Raw genomic sequence first — 19,346 nt, 5'->3', positions numbered from 1 at the left:
CACTCTTCCCATAAATGTTCTGAGTGCAACAGGCTGTCTGTACCAAATGCTCACTTTTGTGTGTTCTACGTGTGCCCCTTTTTTAAAACTATTCCTACTTTCACAAATAGAAAAAAAAAAATTCAAGGCTTACTGCAAACTATTTTCAGAAATAATCATTAAAGTTGGTTTTGTGTTTTTTTTCCAAAGTAAGTGTTTCTTGGACCAATCCTCAAGCAAACCTGATATTCCACATTAATGCAAATTGCAGCAAATCCAATTATATATGACATGACGAGTTGTTATGCAAGGCATAACATATGCAATTCTGACAGGTTATGTCAGAATGCCAGATGCAAGGGAGGGCACCAGGATGCAGGTCTCTTGTTATTTGGTGTGCTCCTTGGGGCATTTGGTGGGCCACTGTGAGATACAGGAAGCTGGACTAGATGGGCCTATGGCCTGATCCAGTGGGGCTGTTCTTATGCAAAGACTGTAGCAGTAGGACCTTCACTTAGGCACTTCATTATGCATTCCAGAATACAAAAACTGGAGGCAGGTCCTATCAGGTGTGTCAGGTGGGCGTGTCCATGTGGAATTAGGCGTGTGTCAGGAGTAGTAGCCTACTTTTTCTGGCTTTAGCTTCTGAATTGGACTGTAACCTTTTCTGCTGTGGAACTCCTTCCATGAACAGCTGGAGAGTTGTGCTGTTGGACAGGCCTCCTAACAGTGCAGTTCTCTTTCCATCCAAGGAAGGAGCTCATGGGCATAGAACACAGAACTTTATCTGATAACAGTGGTACTTGGAATGGTGGTGCTCACAAAAACAAAAAAAAGTTGAGAATCCTGGGTGAGGACAAGTCCCATAGGATTTCAATGTCCACTCCCAAAATTTGTATAGCACAGTAGTTACCAAACTCCAGTCCATGGGCCAGATCCAGTATTGCAAGATTACCGCCCGGACGTGGTGGTGCTGGAGGCTTTTTGTTCCATTCTTCAGCCTCTCCTTTCTGCTAATGATCTTCGCAGAAACTCGAGCAGGGCAACTGCTTCCACCCAGAAATTGGGGCGCAGAGCCTGCTGGCATGAGGGGCAGCAGAAGTAGCTGCCTGGTGTGAGTTTCTGCAAAGATCGACAGCAAGAAGGGGAGGTTGCAGTGTGGAATGAAAAGCCACTGCTGCACCTCACCCAGACAGTAATCGTGCAACACAGTGGTCTGCGGTTTGGAGACCGCTGGTTTAGCAGTTTCCCATGCCCTGTTTGTATCCCCTGACAGCCCAATCCTATGCATGTCTACTCAGAAGTAAGTCCCATTAGAGTCAATGGGGCTAACTCTCCGGAAAGTGTGGATAGGATTGGGTTGTGAGTCATTTTACCTTTAAAAATGGTTCGAAAGAAGTGAGTTGCTGTTTTAGAAATGCGAACTAGAATCTCTCTTGGACATGAAGAGCTAGTGCGGTTCCATAGATTGTAGCCTAAATAATCTAAATTTCTATAATACCTTCCAGCATCTTCTTTATTTGTACTAGAAATGTTCCTTGTTGCACATAGAGCCCCTGCAGAAGTGTTCTTAATTCATAATTTTGGTTTGTTTGTTTTTTAACTCTAGGGTCTATTTCTTCTTGTGATGCATTTCTCAATGTCTTCCAAAGCAAAGGCCTAAGACAAGAAGTCATCTGTCCTTGTGCTAGTTCACCAGAAGCCCTCACAGTGGCTATTAGAAGGTACAAGATTTAAACTTGCATTGACTTCAAGGGTACTCATTTTAACTGCATACCTAGAGCTGTTCTAAAATTGAAGGAATTGGGAGATCCACATATATCAGACCTATGGCAGATCTTTGAACTGAAAATTTTATATTTTCCTGTTTTTTGTTACTGTATTTTCCTTTCTTAAAAAAAAAAATTCTGGTACCTCGTTTTAGTACTTCTATCTAAGTGTAATGTAAAATGAGATGTTTCCTTGCTTAGGGAATCAACATCAAATTTATCTTTCTGTACCCCAGATGTTTTTCTTTGGGAACTTTTTAAATTTTTCAAGTGTAAAGATAGTTGAAAGACTGCAGTGTAACAGTCCATTGTCCTAAAATTCTTGATTTCTTTTGGTAGGTTATTCAGTGATTGCAACAAACAGATCATCATACATTACAAGTTATATGACATTTAATTTGGTATTATGTTCCTTTTCACTGGCTTCCTATGATTTAGAGTAAATATTTTGTGTTCTGATAACAGAAAAACAGCTATAAATCTACAGTTTTATCCAAAAAGCATATATGAACGCTGGGTATCTGAGATACTATGCAAAAAGCACCTACAGTGTATCATTCCATAGCTTTGTTAGAACTAACTTCATTGGTAAATTTACACAAATAGATTAAAGGTTGCTAGTACAGCAGCTACACTGTGAAAATGTGGACTAGGGGAACTGATTTCAAATCCCTTCTCACTGGGTGGTCTTGGACCACTGTTGCTAAACATAACCTACCTTGCAAGGGTGCTGTGAGCATAAAATAGGAAGAACTTCCACCCCTACCGGAACTCCTTGGATGAATAATGAAATATAAATGAAGTTATATGCTTAGCATTTGTTTACCTTGATAACCGTATCATATTAGGCATTCATGTTCTTATCTGTGACAGCCACTCAGTTATTGTTTGAAAGCACTATTAGGCTACAGTGTGACTACAGTAATTGTAATGTATAGAATAGTGGCCTCTAAACTGCGACCCGTGGGCTGGATCTGGCCTCACGACATTACCTGGCCAGGTGCAGCAGCGCAAAGGCTTTCTGCTCCACACTGCAGCTTCTACATTTTGCAGCTGATCTTTTCAAAACCTTGCACCAGGTAACTGCTTCTGCCTGGAAATCAGGGCGCAAAGCCTGCTGGGGCAGTGGGCAGTGGAAGCAGCTGCCTAGCACAAGATTCTGAGATGATCAGCTGCAAAATGTAGAGGCTGTGAAGCAGAACAGAAAGCCTTTGCCTCCACCACACCATGTCTGGATGGGTAAAGTTGCAATGCAGTGCTTCACAGTTTGGAGACTGTTGATGTAGAACACCTCCTTTTTGTTAACTGAACATTCCTGCTCAAAAGGCATAATGTGTACAAGTATCTTCCTTTACAGGTATTGCATGCAATCCAGAGACTGTTGAAGCACGTTTAACTCCTGCAACAAGTGCATAAAGTCCCATTGATCTTGATAAGTGTTAATACATGCCCATCTTCCTCTAGTCTAGATCAGGGTTGGGCAAACTTTCAAGGGATCCTGGATGTTTAACAATTGTGTAGGAGTGAGAATTTCAACAGGTACAGCTTGTCATCTGTGAGATGACAGGCTGCACCTGCTGAAATTCCCTCTTCTATACAATTGTTAAAGGTCCAGGATCCCTTAAGTTGAAAGTTTGCCCATCTCTAGTCTAGATAGATCATGCCCTATGTAAGAACTCTGCACATGCTTACCAACAGCTGGGAAATAGAACAATAATGCTCTTTTTGGCCATTGGAAATGTGTGGGCTACTTCCTGTAACACAAACACAATTTCTGCACACATGCATACGTGCTTAGCTATAATATATCGCAGCATCCCCTGCAAATATATTAATAAGTCAATCATCTATGCATGCTAAGGGAGAGCACTGGGATTTAAACTACCTTTCTCTAAGTTAACTTCTGAAGGACCCTTGCTGTCAATTGTATGATAAAGGGACTTTAAAACAAAAATGTGGGAATGAGTCCTGGTCCTGCAATCCTAAGATTTCAAGGTGATCTTAGGAATAGTTTGGTACATGTTGGAAGAGTACAGAGTAGGGTCAATGTTGATGTAGGTCAGTGGGAGTATCTTAACATTAACCCTTCAGGCAATCATTTATTGGATTGCAAAAGGGCGAGATCCACGCAGGCATTTCTGTTCAATCTGACATATGTTTGGACGGCTTCCTGCATGACATGAGAACATCAGTCGTAATCTATGGCAGCATTTGTCAAAGAATCATTCCATTAAAACAATTCTTTGACATGTTTCACTTTTTAACTTCAGCATCAAACTAAAGTACAAACACTTATGCGTAGATGCATGTATGTATTGAAACTAAATAACAAATTGGTCTAGCATGGGGCTATGTCTGTGTGTCATGACAAAAAGATCAGAAATGGAAGCACATGAAGAGTTTTTGTTAAAACACCTGCTAAAGACCTGTCAACCTTGATGAGAGGTTGGGGGTATTGAAGGTTCTAGACTTTTCACCCAACCCAATGCCTACTTTTGAACCTTGTTGGTCTCCAATCCATAGCTTCTGTCATCTTCTTATCACCATCAGTTTGACCAATGAAACCTAATGAGATTTGCTGAGAAACTATTACACTCCTAGTGTGGGTCCTGTTTAATATGCATGCTAGAGCATGACTCAAGAGTGTGACAGAATGTTGGGAATTGGTTTTTAGATTTTGCATATATACTCTATTCAAATGGAACTATACCCTTGCAGGCCAACAGATGATAGCAATCAACCACCAGGTAGAGGAGTCCTTTCCATGCACGGTCTTACCTATGGAGTAATTAGAGTGGATTCTGAAGAAAAACTTTCTGTCCTAACGGTGCAAGATGTTGGCTTGGTAATGCCAGGAGGTAAGACTTTCCATAACTTCCCTAAAAATGCAAAATCTTACTAAACAGATTACTTGTTATCAAAATGTGATAGATTTGTGTAGCAAAAATGAATGACTTTAACTGGTCTCTGAATTTCTTCCTGAAGTATCTTAAGAATTGTAATTTTGTAAGGAAGTTCAGGTTCTTGAGCAGTTTTTTGTGCACCCTAAAAACTACATTCAGTTTACTTGAGCTACTCACATTGTGTGTAGCAATGTGTAGGTAAAAGCATACGTGTGTTTAAGGATGCATTCAAATAATTCTGAGTGATTAAAAAGCAACATAGTTCTTTCCTATATGGCCATATATTTATCTTAGCTGTTTGGAAACAAAGGTCCGGCTGCCGCCTTGTTTTATTTTGTTCATTAAATGAGAATGATTGATGCAAGTACCCCAATTGTACATAGAACAGCCTGTATCAACTAAGCCTTCATCACAACAGATTGTCTGACTTCACCGTGACTAATTCTTACTTACTCATCTTAAGCTTGTGACTTTCTGAATCCAGTTCACATACTCAGTAAATCACATTGTGGAGCCTTCCTTGGGCTATATACCACTCTGGAACACTTATGAAGGGATCACATGTTTTCCCACAGCAAAAGCTCCCTGCCTGTGGGAAGCAAGTCCATTAGGAAGAGAAAAAAAGCATAGCCTAGCTGTCTCCTTGATGTTGCAATTTACTGCATGCCAGGAAGGTTTGTAGGAATGATACAGACACGATACTTTGCTTTCATTTTGGTGTGGTAGAGTCTCACAACGTCTGTGTGGTCCTTGCCTTTTCTCTTGTCCATGTCTTTTGGTTCAGAGAGGACCTTTTGGTACAGTGACTAAAGTATTGGATATGAATATAGGAGAACAGGAAACTTCCTTTTCCCAAGTCAAGCCACTGGTCCTTCTGGCTTCTGACAGTACTGGACAGATCAGTACTGTCGATGTTGTATGTGGCACTGTTAGCACCTTTCCAGGGTTTAAGACATGGGTCTTTCCAGCCCAACCTGGACAACCCAGGTTCTCATATTCTCATAAGTAGCAAAATGTATTGAGTGATCTTGTGTAGTTTGTCATGCCTTGGCCAAACCTATCCCCACAGCACTGTTCTGGGTATAAAACACTTATCTGATCTACTTGGAGAAAAGATAAGGTGCAAACCAATAAATGAAAGTACATGGTATTTGAAGTCTGTGCCTGGAACTCAAATGCGTTTCACTGGAAATGTCTGCTACACTCAACTTCATTGGAATTGATGAGCTGAATGAGAATATAACTCCCATTCATTTTGGTGACAAATGTGTGCATAGGAGCCTTTTCCAATGGGGTTTGCCCATAATTCATGGTCATACAAATAGTGTCAGTTTCAAAACCTGCTGCAGCACTACTTATTCTTTCCTCTGAGCCCCCTATGCAAGTGCTGCCATCCCGCAGTTGAACATGTGTATACATTTACTAAAAATTATGACAACTTAGGCAGGTTCTGATAACTTTCAGAACGATATCCCTTTCCTGAACTTCCAAACGTAACATGAAGCTTTAATTCCTTTTATGCAAGGCCAAGTTTTTCCATGAAAGAACCTCTAAGAAATCATACATAAAATGAATCTTCCTGCCTTCTTTTGGTCTTCTGTGTTTAAAAATTGTAGTGAGTCAAGGGGATCATTTGAATGGTTAAAAGTGTTCCTTAAAAAGAAAAACATAAGGCTATGTATCAAAGACTCTTTAGTCTAACCTAATGTAAAGTAGGGTACCGTTCTGACTTTATGTATGTCTTTCGCAGGGGCTGGAAATGAGTGCAAAGCTAGTTCTCTCTGCACTTATAAAGGCATTGTGCTCTGTTTCCCTTCTCCCTTCTGTGATTTTGGCTCCTTTCCCATTGCTAAACATATGCTTGTCACAGGATTTACTGCAGTAGCAATCCATCAAGAGTCATATATGGCCTTCCTTTTATGGCCATGACTGGAATGAGCAGAAGTCCTAAGAGGGATTTTTCGCATGGTGAAACTTACCAAGTCAGAGTACAGGCTAGTTCTGGAATACTCCTCTTTACCTCCTCTTGGCAGTGCAATTTCTCTTCTTCTTCATACAGTCAATAACTATTACTAGGGATTTTGTGTTTCTGCTGCCTTCATTCTCCTTATAGCTTTAGCATCTGGATGATGCCAATGAAATGTCTTTATTACCTTGAACAAATATTTAATGTGATTTGGGGCCCAATCCTCTACAACTTTCTAGCACTGATGCAGCTGCAATTCAGCCCTGAGGTAAGGGAACAAACATTCGCTTACCTTGAGGAGGACTTTTTGGCTCTCCTTCCCCCCCACCCCAGGATGTAGCCCATGCCCCACTGGCACAGCTGCACTGGCCCTGGAATGTTGATAGGATTGGGTCTTTGTTTGGAATTGCTGTTGCAACATCTGTTCCATCTATGCCACTCAGGAAAATTTGCATCCTTGGGAAAAGGGGTATTGATAAAAATGGTTATCTGATATGAGTTACCTTGACAACTCTTTTGAGTGCTGAGCAGAAGTCTAACTGTTGCTAAGAAGCTAACCCAAAGCATCAGCAATTTCAGACTCAGCAATTGCAGGATTGCACAAGCTATCAAATGTTCAGTTGCATGGTGCAAAATTAGACTTTACATAGATGACTTATTGCACACGACTCCTGTGCAATAAGTCCAAATATACAATGGACTTGAATGCATTTTTGGATTTGTTATCTACATCCATTTTAGAAGATTTGCAAGTCACATTATTAAATGCTCTTTTTCTTTTCTTTCCCAAAAAGCCATAATGTGTGCAGTGAAACCAGACGGAGTTCCTCAGCTCTGTCGAACAGACGAAGTTGGTGAACTCTGTGTATGTGCCATTGCAACAGGTACATCCTATTATGGACTCTCTGGAATGACCAAAAACACATTTGAGGTGAGTTGTGGTTAAATGAGAGTGTTCACTCCTGCAGCCTTTCAGGTTCTGAAAGTGCTTTTTGGATTGGTGTAATTACTGATGCTAACGATTCTATTAGCATTTAGCCTTTCTTTGTTTTATTTTGTTAAGACTGCAGTTGAAACAAGTATCTCATTATGGCAAGCACCCTATTTAAACACTCCATTAGGAGCAAAGCACTATATCATATTAATGCTCATATATTCTCAAGCATTAAGTATCTTAGAGTGGAAAGCATTTATTACAAGGTAAAGAAAAAGACTCACTGTAGCTTAAGCTTATGTCTCTGTATGCATTTCTATGTATGCTTTTATAATATTAGCAAGGGCACAAAACTGACTCTCTGTACATCTTGTCAAATTGACCCAGAGAGTGGCCTGAAGGCAGAGAGGATGCTGTTTTAGCGCTGCAGCAAAGCAAGCTGAGTCCTACAAGCTGCTGTGATGGAAGGCTGCATGGATATAATCAGTAAACTGCTCTGAGTGTCTCACAGAAAGAGCAGCACATATATGTGATTAAAAAATAAATAAGAACATCCAAGTCTGGGTACGGACCAATTAGTTAATGGACCCCTCTATTGTTGCTAGTGTTTTTATAGTTTCTTGACAATATCCTTTAACACGATTCCAAATTGAGTTCTACTATTTTTGGTTTCAAGGCTAAATTGCTAATTTCTGATGTATGACCAATCTATATCACTGCAGAATTTGTTTTTTCTTATTAACCTGATCCGTAGGGACCTGTTTACTGGTAGCAAAGAACCAGAAGGCAAAGGCTTACAACCTTAAACCCTTTTCTTGTTTTTTGGGCAGGTTAGGATTTAAAGGGGAGCAGCAACAGAATTGAGTAGGATCCACCCATCAGTGAGCATGACCCAAAGTGAACCTTTTATCTTTTTCTGAAATCTTGGTTTGTTAATTTTTCCAGAATGGGTCTATTTTAGGACTATCGATCCTACCTAGAAGTGGGTTTCATTCCCACCTTTCCAGGTCAGGCAGTGATCTTGCTCAATCAAGGCCACTTGAAAGCTGTTAACTGGAGATACTTGATCCAAACTGAGGTCTTCATGCAAAAGTTCTGCTTTCCCTCTTAGCCATCTTCAGTAGCAAGTCTTCTGCATCCTGCTGGTGTCATCCTATCTATTGTTTAGGTTCATGAGCTGCTGACATTGGAAAATTCCTCTCTATTTCCCTAAAAGCTATGGCAGCCTGAAACTTGTATATACTTCTCTACTCTGAATTCTTGTATATATTTGATGGTACGTGCTCCAGAACCTCTTGCTGTGATCACCGGACAAAATAAAAAAATGAAGTCCTGCACTTGTTTGTCTGTCTCACAGGTGTTCCCCATGACCAGTTCAGGTGCGCCCATCAGTGAATACCCTTTTATAAGAACTGGACTGCTGGGGTTTATTGGCCCGGGTGGACTTGTTTTTGTGGTTGGCAAGATGGATGGTCTGATGGTTGTCAGTGGACGAAGGCACAATGCGGATGACATTGTCGCCACAGCATTGGCAGTGGAACCAATGAAGTTTGTCTACCGGGGAAGGTTTGCTTCCTTTTTGTATTTTAACCCTTAAATGCAATATTGGCAAAGGAACATATTCTGCAAATACAATTTAAGATAATTCCGGTGACCTGTGGTCTAGGAAACTGTTTTTGTTGCATTAGCAGCAATGGGAAGTTTTTTGTATTTTATTTTTTAAGGATAAACTCAGACCATTGTTATCCACATTTTATTTCAGTTTTAATTTTGGACTGCCTTGGGTGTCAGACAATAGCCACAGCAAAATGCAGACAAACACAGCTTTGTGTGTTCTTTTTAGTCTCAGTAAACATGTGGACAGCAGTGGCTTCCTGCTGTTACATGGCATCTCAGCTTGGCTTGTTTTCTTGCACCTTTCAGTAAATACGCCATCTTTACAGGTATAGAACAAATACCTCTTCTGCAAGGACTGCATATTAGTCTTAACAGTATAACTTGCTTTTATAATAGTCGTTCTCCAGTAGTCATCTATTTTAAACTTGCGTAGGTGTTCAATGCAGCTATCTTTTTTTCTAGAAGAGATAAGAACTAGATCCCCAGTCTTCTCAGTTGCATAACTAATGAGTAGTGAGTCACCAAGAATAATGAAATTCAGATTTTGCTGTGTGTTGCATTCCGACACAGCTGACTGTCCTGTTCCTGCACTTTCCACAGGATAGCAGTGTTCTCTGTCAGTGTCCTGCATGACGAGAGGATAGTTATCGTTGCTGAGCAAAGGCCGGATTCTACGGAGGAAGATAGCTTTCAGTGGATGAGCAGAGTGCTGCAGGTATGATGGCCGAGACTGCATTTTGCAGGGTCAGGTTAAAGTCCTGCTGGCCAGATGTGGTATATTCTTTCTTCACCACTTTTCCAGGTACATAAACCAAATAATTTCATCTGCTGACTTTGCATACAAAGGTGAAACACCCTGATATAGAACACATAGTTGCTCACACTCCCATCTTTTTCTCCTACTTTTTATCATACTTCAAGTCTTCTGCAATACAGACAGTTCTTTTTTTTTTTTGGAGGGGGGGGGAGGATGATGGGAAAAGTGGACAAGCTGCCAGAGTATCTTCTTTTCCTGTACCTCCAGAATGAATGAATGATTGCTGTTTGCCTGTCTTTTGATAACTGCAGCAGTGTAAAAACTATAGAAACATTAAAGAAGCTCAAAGCAGGGAGTGAGCAGTTCATGCCTTTTCACAGGAGAGAGAGGGAATATGCAGCAGAGTGTCAGGGCAAGAATTGCCTTTGTGCTAAGTCATCCACTCTGCTTTGCTTCCACAAGGGCACATCTTCATAGAGAGGACTCCAGGCCTTTGGTTCACTGCAGCCCACGGACCACCTACACATAACCAGCTTCGCCTCACCCCCACCCCAGTTTGTTCGCAGGGCAGACACAGAGCTTTAGATGTTGCATATGAGCCCTCTTGCCGCATTTAGAAATCTGTTTCCTCCACCTTCAGGTCCTGTTTCTCGCACAGTCAGCTCATGCAGAGTTTTCAGTGCAAGTGTCTTCTGTAAAGGTAGCAGCTAGTATTTCAGATTCAAAAGCAGGTGCTTTGTGGTGGGTTTTATATATAATACTGTCAATCTGCTTTATGCCTGTTATGAATACAGGAGAACAAGCCCTTACCCTGAGGAGCCTACAATCTACAATTCAGTATGAGAGAGGCAATATAGGAAGGGGAGAGATGGATTGTGGTAAATAGGCGAAGGATGTACATCTATTTCAATTACGCATTTAGGGTATGGGGACTAAGGAATTGCATCAGAAGATTCATGAAAAGTAGGGTTTTGAGTAGGGATTTGAAGTAAGCAAGCTAACATCCCAGAAGTATTCTGGGAGATAGCTTGAAGCATAAAGAGCAGTGAGTGAGAGAGAGAAAGAGAGAGTTAAGGTTGTCTATTGGAATCACAGCCTGTGAGCCCAATCCTTTCCAGATATGCCAGTGAGGCGTATACTGCATCCTTCAGTGGGAAGGCAGTCACAGAAGCCTCCTTTAAGTTAAGGGAACATTTGTTTCCAAAATGGAGAAAGCTGTGCGTTGACAAAGGCTTCCCCAGCGCAAATGGCGCTTACCATTCTGCAGTGGGGGCCTCTGCAAAACCCCTCCATGTGTCGCCAGTCTGCCACGTCTGTCCAGAAATCTGGGTGCAAAGCCTGCTGGGGCATCAGAACCCAGAAGCGGCTGGCTGGAGTGAAGACATTTGTTCCCTTACCTTGGGGCTGCATAAGCACTGGAAAATTGGATAGGATTGGGCCCACATGTGTCTTTCGGAAGGGCTGATGTAACTTGGAGTGTCTCTAAACGTAAAGCACATTTAAAAAAATAGGTCAAGGAATTGCTAAATAGTCGCATCTGTTACGTAATTGTGAGTGCTGAGCTGTCCCAGGGCCTCCCCCCCCCCAAAAAAAAACATACATTAACTTCTACCTTCTTCTATTTAACTCTTTCTAGGCTATAGACAGTATTCATCAAGTGGGGGTTTATTGCCTAGCACTGGTGCCAGCAAACACACTTCCAAAGACACCCTTGGGTGGAATCCACTTATCAGAAACCAAGCAGCTTTTCCTTGAAGGAGCCCTGCATCCCTGTAATGTGTTGATGTGTCCACACACCTGTGTAACAAATCTGCCTAAACCAAGACAGAAACAACCAGGTAAATTTAATAGACCTGTACACAGCATGTTTGATTAACTTGTTTGCTTGTGCCACGTGTACACAACATGATACATTTGTTATCTGACAAGGCACTGGAATAAAGGTATCTCTTAGGCTTGGTACATCACTGCTCTGAACAGTGTTCCTTTCTACAGAAATTATTCTGATTTAGTGAGGATCCCAGCTCAGGGTGCTCTTCTGTGAGCCTGATGCATGTCAGTCACATATGAAAAGCAGCTGGATTGTGGCACTTGAGAACAATAGGAGCTTGCTTGTGGCAGTCAAGGAAATCCAGATGAGTTCACTTTGATGGGAAGGAAGGAAACACTGCTGGCCAGGGCTTTTTTCCCTGTAGTTATCTTGCTTTGGAAATATCCCTTGCTCTTCAGCTACTAAGCTGATAAGCACAGTAACTGGAGATTGAAGTCCAGCAGTCAGTGGTGTTGTCTTCCCTGTCAGTATGATTTTCCAAGGCAAGCTTTTCCTGTTTTTTGCTGCCTTTAGAGTTCTCTAGACTCGGAGGATGGATTTTTCTCACAAAATGAGGGCACATGTCACCAGCCTTTTAATCTGTTTGGTGCCACATGGTCATTCAGTTGACCTGCCTTTTCTCTCTCTCGCTCAAGTGGTAAAAATATGTGCTTGTGTTTTGCTTTTTCCTGTCTTGATATGTACATGTTGACCAGATAAGGAGGTCACGTTCTGGGCCTTCACTAACTGGCTTTCTCCCCACCTTCCTTCCACCATGTTTTTCAATAATGGGTATTTGTCATTCCATCCCTTTGTGGTGCCCATTGTTAGCATGGCATAGCCACTTCAGAGAGCCTTGTTATTACCATATGGTTGAGCCATCTAAGGATCGACTGAAGGGCATTATGGTGGAAGATGTGGCCACCTCTGCCTCCAGAATAATTTCTCCTACCCTGAGAAGGAAGGGCTACTCTGAGTTTACCCCAAACAGGTGTGCATTCATTGCCTACAATATGGAATTATGTTATTGCAGTATCACCAGGAATCAGTCCATTGACTTCCACGAACTGAGCTTTCCTGTCCTGTTGTGTACTGTGTATCTTCATCTAAAACAGCAGTCTCCAAAATGGAGAAAGCTGTGCGCTGACAAAGGCTTCCCCAGCGCAAATGGCGCTTACCATTCTGCAGTGGGGGCCTCTGCAAAACCCCTCCATGTGTCTCCAGTCTTCATGCCAGTCTGCCACGTCTGTCCAGAAATCTGGGTGCAAAGCCTGCTGGGGCGTCAGAACCCAGAAGCCGCTGGCTGGAGTGAAGACTGGGGCACATGGAGGAGCTTCGCGGAGGTCCCCCACAAAACAGTACCATTCATGTGGAGGCAGGCTTAGGCAGGGCGCCGTATCCGGCCCAAGAGCTGGAGTCTGGAGAGCCCTGGTCTAAAGTAGCAGACCTTACAACAAGGCTTAATATAGAGAAGACATCATTGCTCTAGACAGGAGGAGGAGGTTGTTTGAATTCTGCATTTTAGAACTTTCACACATTTTCATCGACTGTACTATAAACCTATTTCTGTACCTTAGAAATTGGCCCTGCCTCTGTGATGGTGGGGAATCTGGTCTCTGGAAAAAGAATTGCTCAGGCAAGCGGCAGAGATCTGGGGCAAATAGAAGATAACGATCAAGCCAGAAAGGTAAAGTGGAAAACCTCCCATGTGTGCTACGAAATGGCATAATTTGCAGCATCATTGCTTGCAGCGTGCACTGAAATTGCTTTTCCTTTCTGAACCTGAGCTGTGGTCTGCTTTGAACAAATGCTAGAAGAGCAGAATATAAATACAGTAAAATTTGTGATATGTGGCACTTGACGATTTGAAAAGTGCTATTAGCATTTCTTAAGGACTTCATCAGTCCAAATTCCAGTTTGCCACTTTTAACAATCTCCTGCCTGTGCTGGTTCACACCTGATCAACAACTGGTTGTATGTGTGCACCACCATGGCTAGGATACAGCTTATGGCATGGCAAAATCCTGCACATCATACTGAAGGGCATGTTGTTTGTTTCCTAGAGACCAGGAGTCAGCACAGTGTAGAATTGAAAACATCTTTCCCACAATGACTGTGGTCCCAGTGGTCTTAAAGCACTTACAGAAGTGATACAAAAAAGGGGGACATTTGACCTTCAGAGTTGTGGTGGTAGCTGTTTAAAAAAGTAAACTAATTAAATGTGATTGACATATTTTTGTAGTATGCTTTTACAATCGACATAATTCTTATAAAAATGAAGATAATGTCTGAACAATTTGTTGACTATCTGTTTTTCCTGTTCATATCAACAAAAATGCAAGCTCATTTCACAACTTTCCTAACAATTTAAGCTGTGTAGGATACAAGAGCAACTCTAGTGATTGAGTGAAATGCAGGATGGCGATTAATGTTATATGATCAATTTAAAGATATTTATATCATTTCTTGCTGGTTTTTGCTCCCAGGGCAACTAAGCTTATTCCTCCACAGTGAATGTGTAAAACTGACACTGTTGGGAAAGGAGCAGTGCTCTTAAAAGTGCCAAAAGAAGTTTATAGGTATCTCTAAAATTATTTCTATCTGTTTTTCTCTCCCCCTTCTCCAGTTCCTCTTTCTCTCAGAAGTCTTACAATGGAGGGCGCAAACAACTCCTGACCATGTGCTTTACACGCTACTAAATTGTAGGGTAAGCATCTTATCATAGCTGATTCAGCAAAAGCAATGGTTGCAAGCAGCCTACCATATCTGTTCTGCTTCAAGATTGCCATGTGCCAATAAGAGGCAGTTGTATTTTCTTGGATCTTGTTCATACTGAACCCCAGGTTGTCTCTTTTGACAAGGAGCTCCCCAAAATGCCTTGTTGTCAACTGTACAACTGGCATCTCATCAGCTAAACTTTAATAAAGAGGTGGTCAAGAATGCCAAATCCTTACTTTGCAGTTTATCTTCAGTCAGCAGTTTCCAAACTAGCCTTCTAAACTATATGATTGAGCCATTCAGTTCATAAAAGCAGCCCATGCATGATAATGGAATGAGTCCCTGTTCTACTCTGCCGCAAATCCTTCACTTTACAGGGTGAATAGTTAAATAAATTTGAGAGTTGTGTGTGCGAGCCATGAGTGTCGTGAATAAGAATGAGTTTCTTCGCAATCAGTGGGGAGTGTTTGCATTTGTGACAATAAACAGCTTCAGATGCTTCCAAATGTGCAACCCTTCCTCAGTTAATTTTTGGCATCGTTCTTGCTCTGTACCCTGCATTTTTAAAGTAGGTTTGCAGTGCTTATAGAAGATTATAGAAGTTTCCAATAAAGATGTAGACTGAAAAGCTGAGTTCTCCCATAATAGGTTCAGTACATATAGATCAGAGTGAGGAAAGAGGCTGCATTGGTACTGTCTTTCTACCATCCTTTCCTGGACAGAGAACATCCCAGTACTTACTGCCCTTTTACTGCCCCGTTTGCTAACTTTGATAGTTTCTCTGATCATGCTGCAAATGTGATAGTCATTTGGATTGAGAATCTTTATTTGTAAAGAGTTCCCAAAGTCACCTTCAGGTAATGGATAGAACCACTTTACTACTCCATTCCTTTCTTAGAGCAGGTTAATTTTAAAGGTGTTTATTCATTATTTTACCGTGTCCCCACAATGGATTCTTGGGGAGAATACCTGAGTCATCACAAAATAAGCACTAGAGAAAAGTTACTAAGACAGTTTGGAACAATTTGGTAAAACAAAATAGTCAACACTGGGCACAGTTCAAAGGGCTGTGATGTGCAGCCATGTTTGGGAATTTCCTTTTGTGGTGTTGGATGCTGTGAACGCTTATAGCCACAGCTTTGCTAAGGCGGCACGTCCCAAACTTCAGAAGTAAGCCACATTTTTGCTTCTAAACTGAAATTGAAGACGCCCTTCACTACTGCAATCCCAGACAGGTATGTGTGAGTAAGACCTGTCCTCAGAGAAGTCACATACATGTATCTCAACTCTGCTTCTGTGTGAGTCTCTCTTCGGGGTGTGCCGTCCCAGAGTGCAAGTCATTCTGCTGTATCTGCAGTGGAAAAGATTGAGTGATCGAGTCTACCTCGTGCAAGACACAGCTGAATTGCCCAGCGACTGCAAGGAAGATCAGAGGGGTGCATCATGCAGGGATGCAATGGGCTGTCTCTGCCATAGAGCTCACAGGAACCTTTAATTTATCTTCTTTTACACGTATTCCTTATAACAAAGGTTTTCAAACTCTTGGGGAGAGTTTGACGTGCTCTAAGTTCTTGCGGGGGCAGGGAGAGGCAGCAGGGGGAGGCAGCGGGGGTAGGGGAAGGCAGCGGTGCGATCCCCAGGATCGCGCTGCTCAGGGGGCTGCAGGGGGCTTGGCTGCACATACCTGAGCCTCCTGCAGCCTCCCAGGGGTGCTAATAACTCAATTTGTGACTCAAAAGCTGATGAAGGTCGCAGAAGGTCGCGCAGGGCTCCCTGCACCCCCAGGAGGCTGCAGGAGGCTTGGGTAAGTGTACCCAAGCCCCTGCAGCCCCCCTGAGCTGCCTCCTCCCTGCCTCTAGGCTGCCTCCGCCCCTTAAGGTGAAACTGACCAGGGCCCACAGGCGGGGGCGTCACAATGCCCCGGTTTGAAAAGCCCTGCCTTATAATATTCCAGCAATTCTCCCACAGCACCCTCAGCACGATCTCAATTCTCCTCCAGTGAGATTGATTAAGTCAAGTATTTTCAATGCAAGCTCATCTTTTGTCCTACGCCAGTCAGTGCTTCAACCATCTCCAGAAGCAATTTCTTTGCCAGCTGGCTTTCTTCCAGTGCGCAAGCTGATGAAAGGAAACTTCCTGGAACACCCCTCTTTTGGCAGACTTTATTTTTCAAGATGCCTATTTTAATATGCAGACATTGAAGCACTGAGGAAATTCAGCAAGAGAAAATGGTGCTGTATCGGTGACAATGAAATACCGATTCTGATGAGTGATGGGAACAGCTCCCTCAACTGAGTCAAAATTCCTGTTTTCAAAATAAATAGCTTTTAACTCAAGGGCATTTTTAGATTCAGACCTTATACCAACTATAATTATGTCAGTGAGAACAAAAAAAAGGGCCCATACTCCCACCCCCTGGCGGTCCTTTCTTTTTCTGGAATTTGCCTGAAAGTGAGGAGGGCTGTCTGTGGAGTATCCTTTAGGCTCTAGAAGGCCACTCATGTGGCACCAGTTGGATCCACCAGGGAAAGTAGTACCCACGGAACCTTGCTACTATAGCTGCCAGGGCCCATCGGAACTACATTTTTCTATAGTTTCTGGTGGCAGTAGACAGTATCATACATGTACGACAGCATCTGGGATTTAATGAGAGGTTCACAGAGCAGTCTCCACTGTCACTGCTACCAGAATAGTTTAGGTGGAAAAGGAAAGAGGACAGAAGATTCTGTGTAGTTGCGCATTTGACTTTGAAGGAGTCTAGGCCCAAATCATAATGACTTGTGGGAAGACAAAACCTTAGTTCACCTTTCTAACTTTCCCCTGTCCCTCTTCAATTCAGAATCTTGGCTCCATCACTAATTCTGATTGTTCTCTAATGCCAATTTCCTTAATGGTTAATGAGAATGCTCTTTTTTTCTGGTAAAAATGAATAGAAGTGTAGTGGTATTTGCATTATTGATGCAATTTGGGAAAGCTAATAACTCAGTTTGTGACTCAAAAGATATATATAGAGAAATTCTTATGTCTCTCTTGCCTCTTTTCCGATACAGGGAACAATAGCCAACTCTCTAACGTGTGTCCAGCTACATAAACGAGCTGAAAAGATAGCAGTTATGTTGATGGAAAGGGGACACTTACAAGATGGCGACCATGTTGCTTTGGTCTACCCACCAGGTAAAAAACATAAGCATGTTTTCAGTACTGCATTAAAAGACTTTGGGGGTAAAGGTAATCTTCAGCTGAGCAACAGTATTAGGATATTGCCAATTTAATTATTAGAATTTAAGTTATAACCACAGCTCTTCCCATTATTTTTTATGGGACTTAAGCATGAATAGGTTTCTTAGACTGTAGCTATTGTTTTCAGTATGAAGCATGTTTCCAGAAGTGCTTAAAATTGCAGTTTAACTTGCAGTCAATTAACACCCCCCATCTTTGCAAAGCACCACATGATAGTAGGACAAATTAGCATGAGCGCACGAGATGGTGAGAGGAAGCTGGTTGTGGTCTTGGACTTTCTTCAGTTTGCAAGTTGAGAGTTGGGAAATGAAAGCCGCCTTCAGCTAAAATGAATTGGATTGCTGCATGGGAAATCTCTAGTCAAGGACTGAGGCAATCCTAAACAGTGCATGCTGGCTTACTGCTGATACTGTTGCAAACATGCCATAAAGCATGTTTGCGAGGCCCTAGTGCCAGCAGAGTGCTGGTGCTAGCTCAGTGCCGGCTGGCACTGGGCTAGCACCAGTGGATCACCAGTGCTCTGCCGCACAGCGGTCGCATGGACCACCAGGTGGCAGAGAGGTAGGTGGGGGCGTGGGGGGAGGCGAGGAGAGGGCAGGGAGGAGGCGTATTGGGGGAGGGAGCAGGGCGGGAGTGAGGCAGATTCTGAGCCTCCATGTCAGGTCTGCTGCCCGACATAGAGGCTCTTGATTCTGCGACAACCCAGGGATTGCCATAGAATCAGGTAGCTCCATTATGGGGCTACTCGCCTTACCCAGGGAAAGGGGACGAAAGTCCCCTTCTTCCAAGGTGCTGCCGGCACTGCCCAGTTAGTGCTCAGGCTGCAGCGTCAGCCATTTTTGGCGCTGCAGCAGCCTTGTGCTCCCGGCAGCATAGGATTGGGCTGTATGTGGACATACATTTCTCTTAAGGGAGGGTCTGCAGCTTAGTGGTAGAGCACTGGTAGAGTGGTAGAGTCTTACCTGTAGAAGGTCTTGGAGTCAGTCATCAGGTAGGACTGAGAGAAACACCTTCTTGAGGCCCTAGAGAGCTGCCATCTGTCTGTATAACTTACAGAGCAACAGCAGTTCCAAATAGTTATCTTGGCTACCAGCTATGCAAACATTAAAAGAACTTTTCTGAATGATGGCATCCATTTAAACGACGACTCTTGATATTTTCACGCCTCAAGTAGCAGCTCGAGCAGAAATGATCAGCAAAGTGTAACACACACTGTTGAAGGACTTAAAATGAAGTTTGTGCAACCTTGTTAAAGTTGTTCCAGCATAGTATTTATGCTATTTATGTTTATGATTATGCATCTGGTCATGTGCACGCATGGAGCACTGTAGGTGATTTTCAGGTTTTCTTTCCCTTTAAACTAGAACCTTGTCTCCTTTCTTTGATCTTGTGCAGGGATAGATCTGATTGCTGCATTTTACGGGTGCTTGTATGCAGGCTGTGTGCCAATAACAGTCAGACCTCCACATCCACAGAACATTGCCACGACGTTGCCCACAGTGAAGATGATTGTGGAGGTCAGCCAGCTAGTTACAATTCTTCATTTAAAAAAGCATGCATTCAGTCACAATGGGACAGAGAGATAGGACTTGGACATGTTCGGTGGCATTGCTGACACATGCTGTGACACTGTTGAACGGCAGACTGTCCCAT

General features: G+C 42.6%; 1 protein-coding gene across 6 annotated transcripts in view; it reads left to right on the top strand.

Annotated features, from left to right (window-relative positions):
* DIP2C (disco interacting protein 2 homolog C) overlaps positions 1-19,346 on the top strand; it is a 315,383-nt gene that overhangs the window by 259,282 nt on the left and 36,755 nt on the right. For all 6 annotated transcript variants that reach the window (XM_066626988.1, XM_066626987.1, XM_066626986.1 and 3 more), the window contains 10 exons: positions 1,589-1,703; positions 4,467-4,606; positions 7,412-7,548; positions 8,909-9,117; positions 9,769-9,883; positions 11,562-11,763; positions 13,313-13,422; positions 14,362-14,442; positions 17,504-17,627; positions 19,089-19,210. In XM_066626988.1, coding sequence (XP_066483085.1) covers positions 1,589-1,703; positions 4,467-4,606; positions 7,412-7,548; positions 8,909-9,117; positions 9,769-9,883; positions 11,562-11,763; positions 13,313-13,422; positions 14,362-14,442; positions 17,504-17,627; positions 19,089-19,210 — 1,355 coding nt within the window. The remainder of the gene's footprint in view (positions 1-1,588; positions 1,704-4,466; positions 4,607-7,411; positions 7,549-8,908; positions 9,118-9,768; positions 9,884-11,561; positions 11,764-13,312; positions 13,423-14,361; positions 14,443-17,503; positions 17,628-19,088; positions 19,211-19,346) is intronic.

Source organism: Tiliqua scincoides, chromosome 5 (genome assembly GCF_035046505.1).
Source record: "Tiliqua scincoides isolate rTilSci1 chromosome 5, rTilSci1.hap2, whole genome shotgun sequence".
NCBI classification, from domain to species: Eukaryota; Metazoa; Chordata; class Lepidosauria; order Squamata; family Scincidae; genus Tiliqua; species Tiliqua scincoides.
This window is presented reverse-complemented; position numbering and strand designations above follow the sequence as displayed.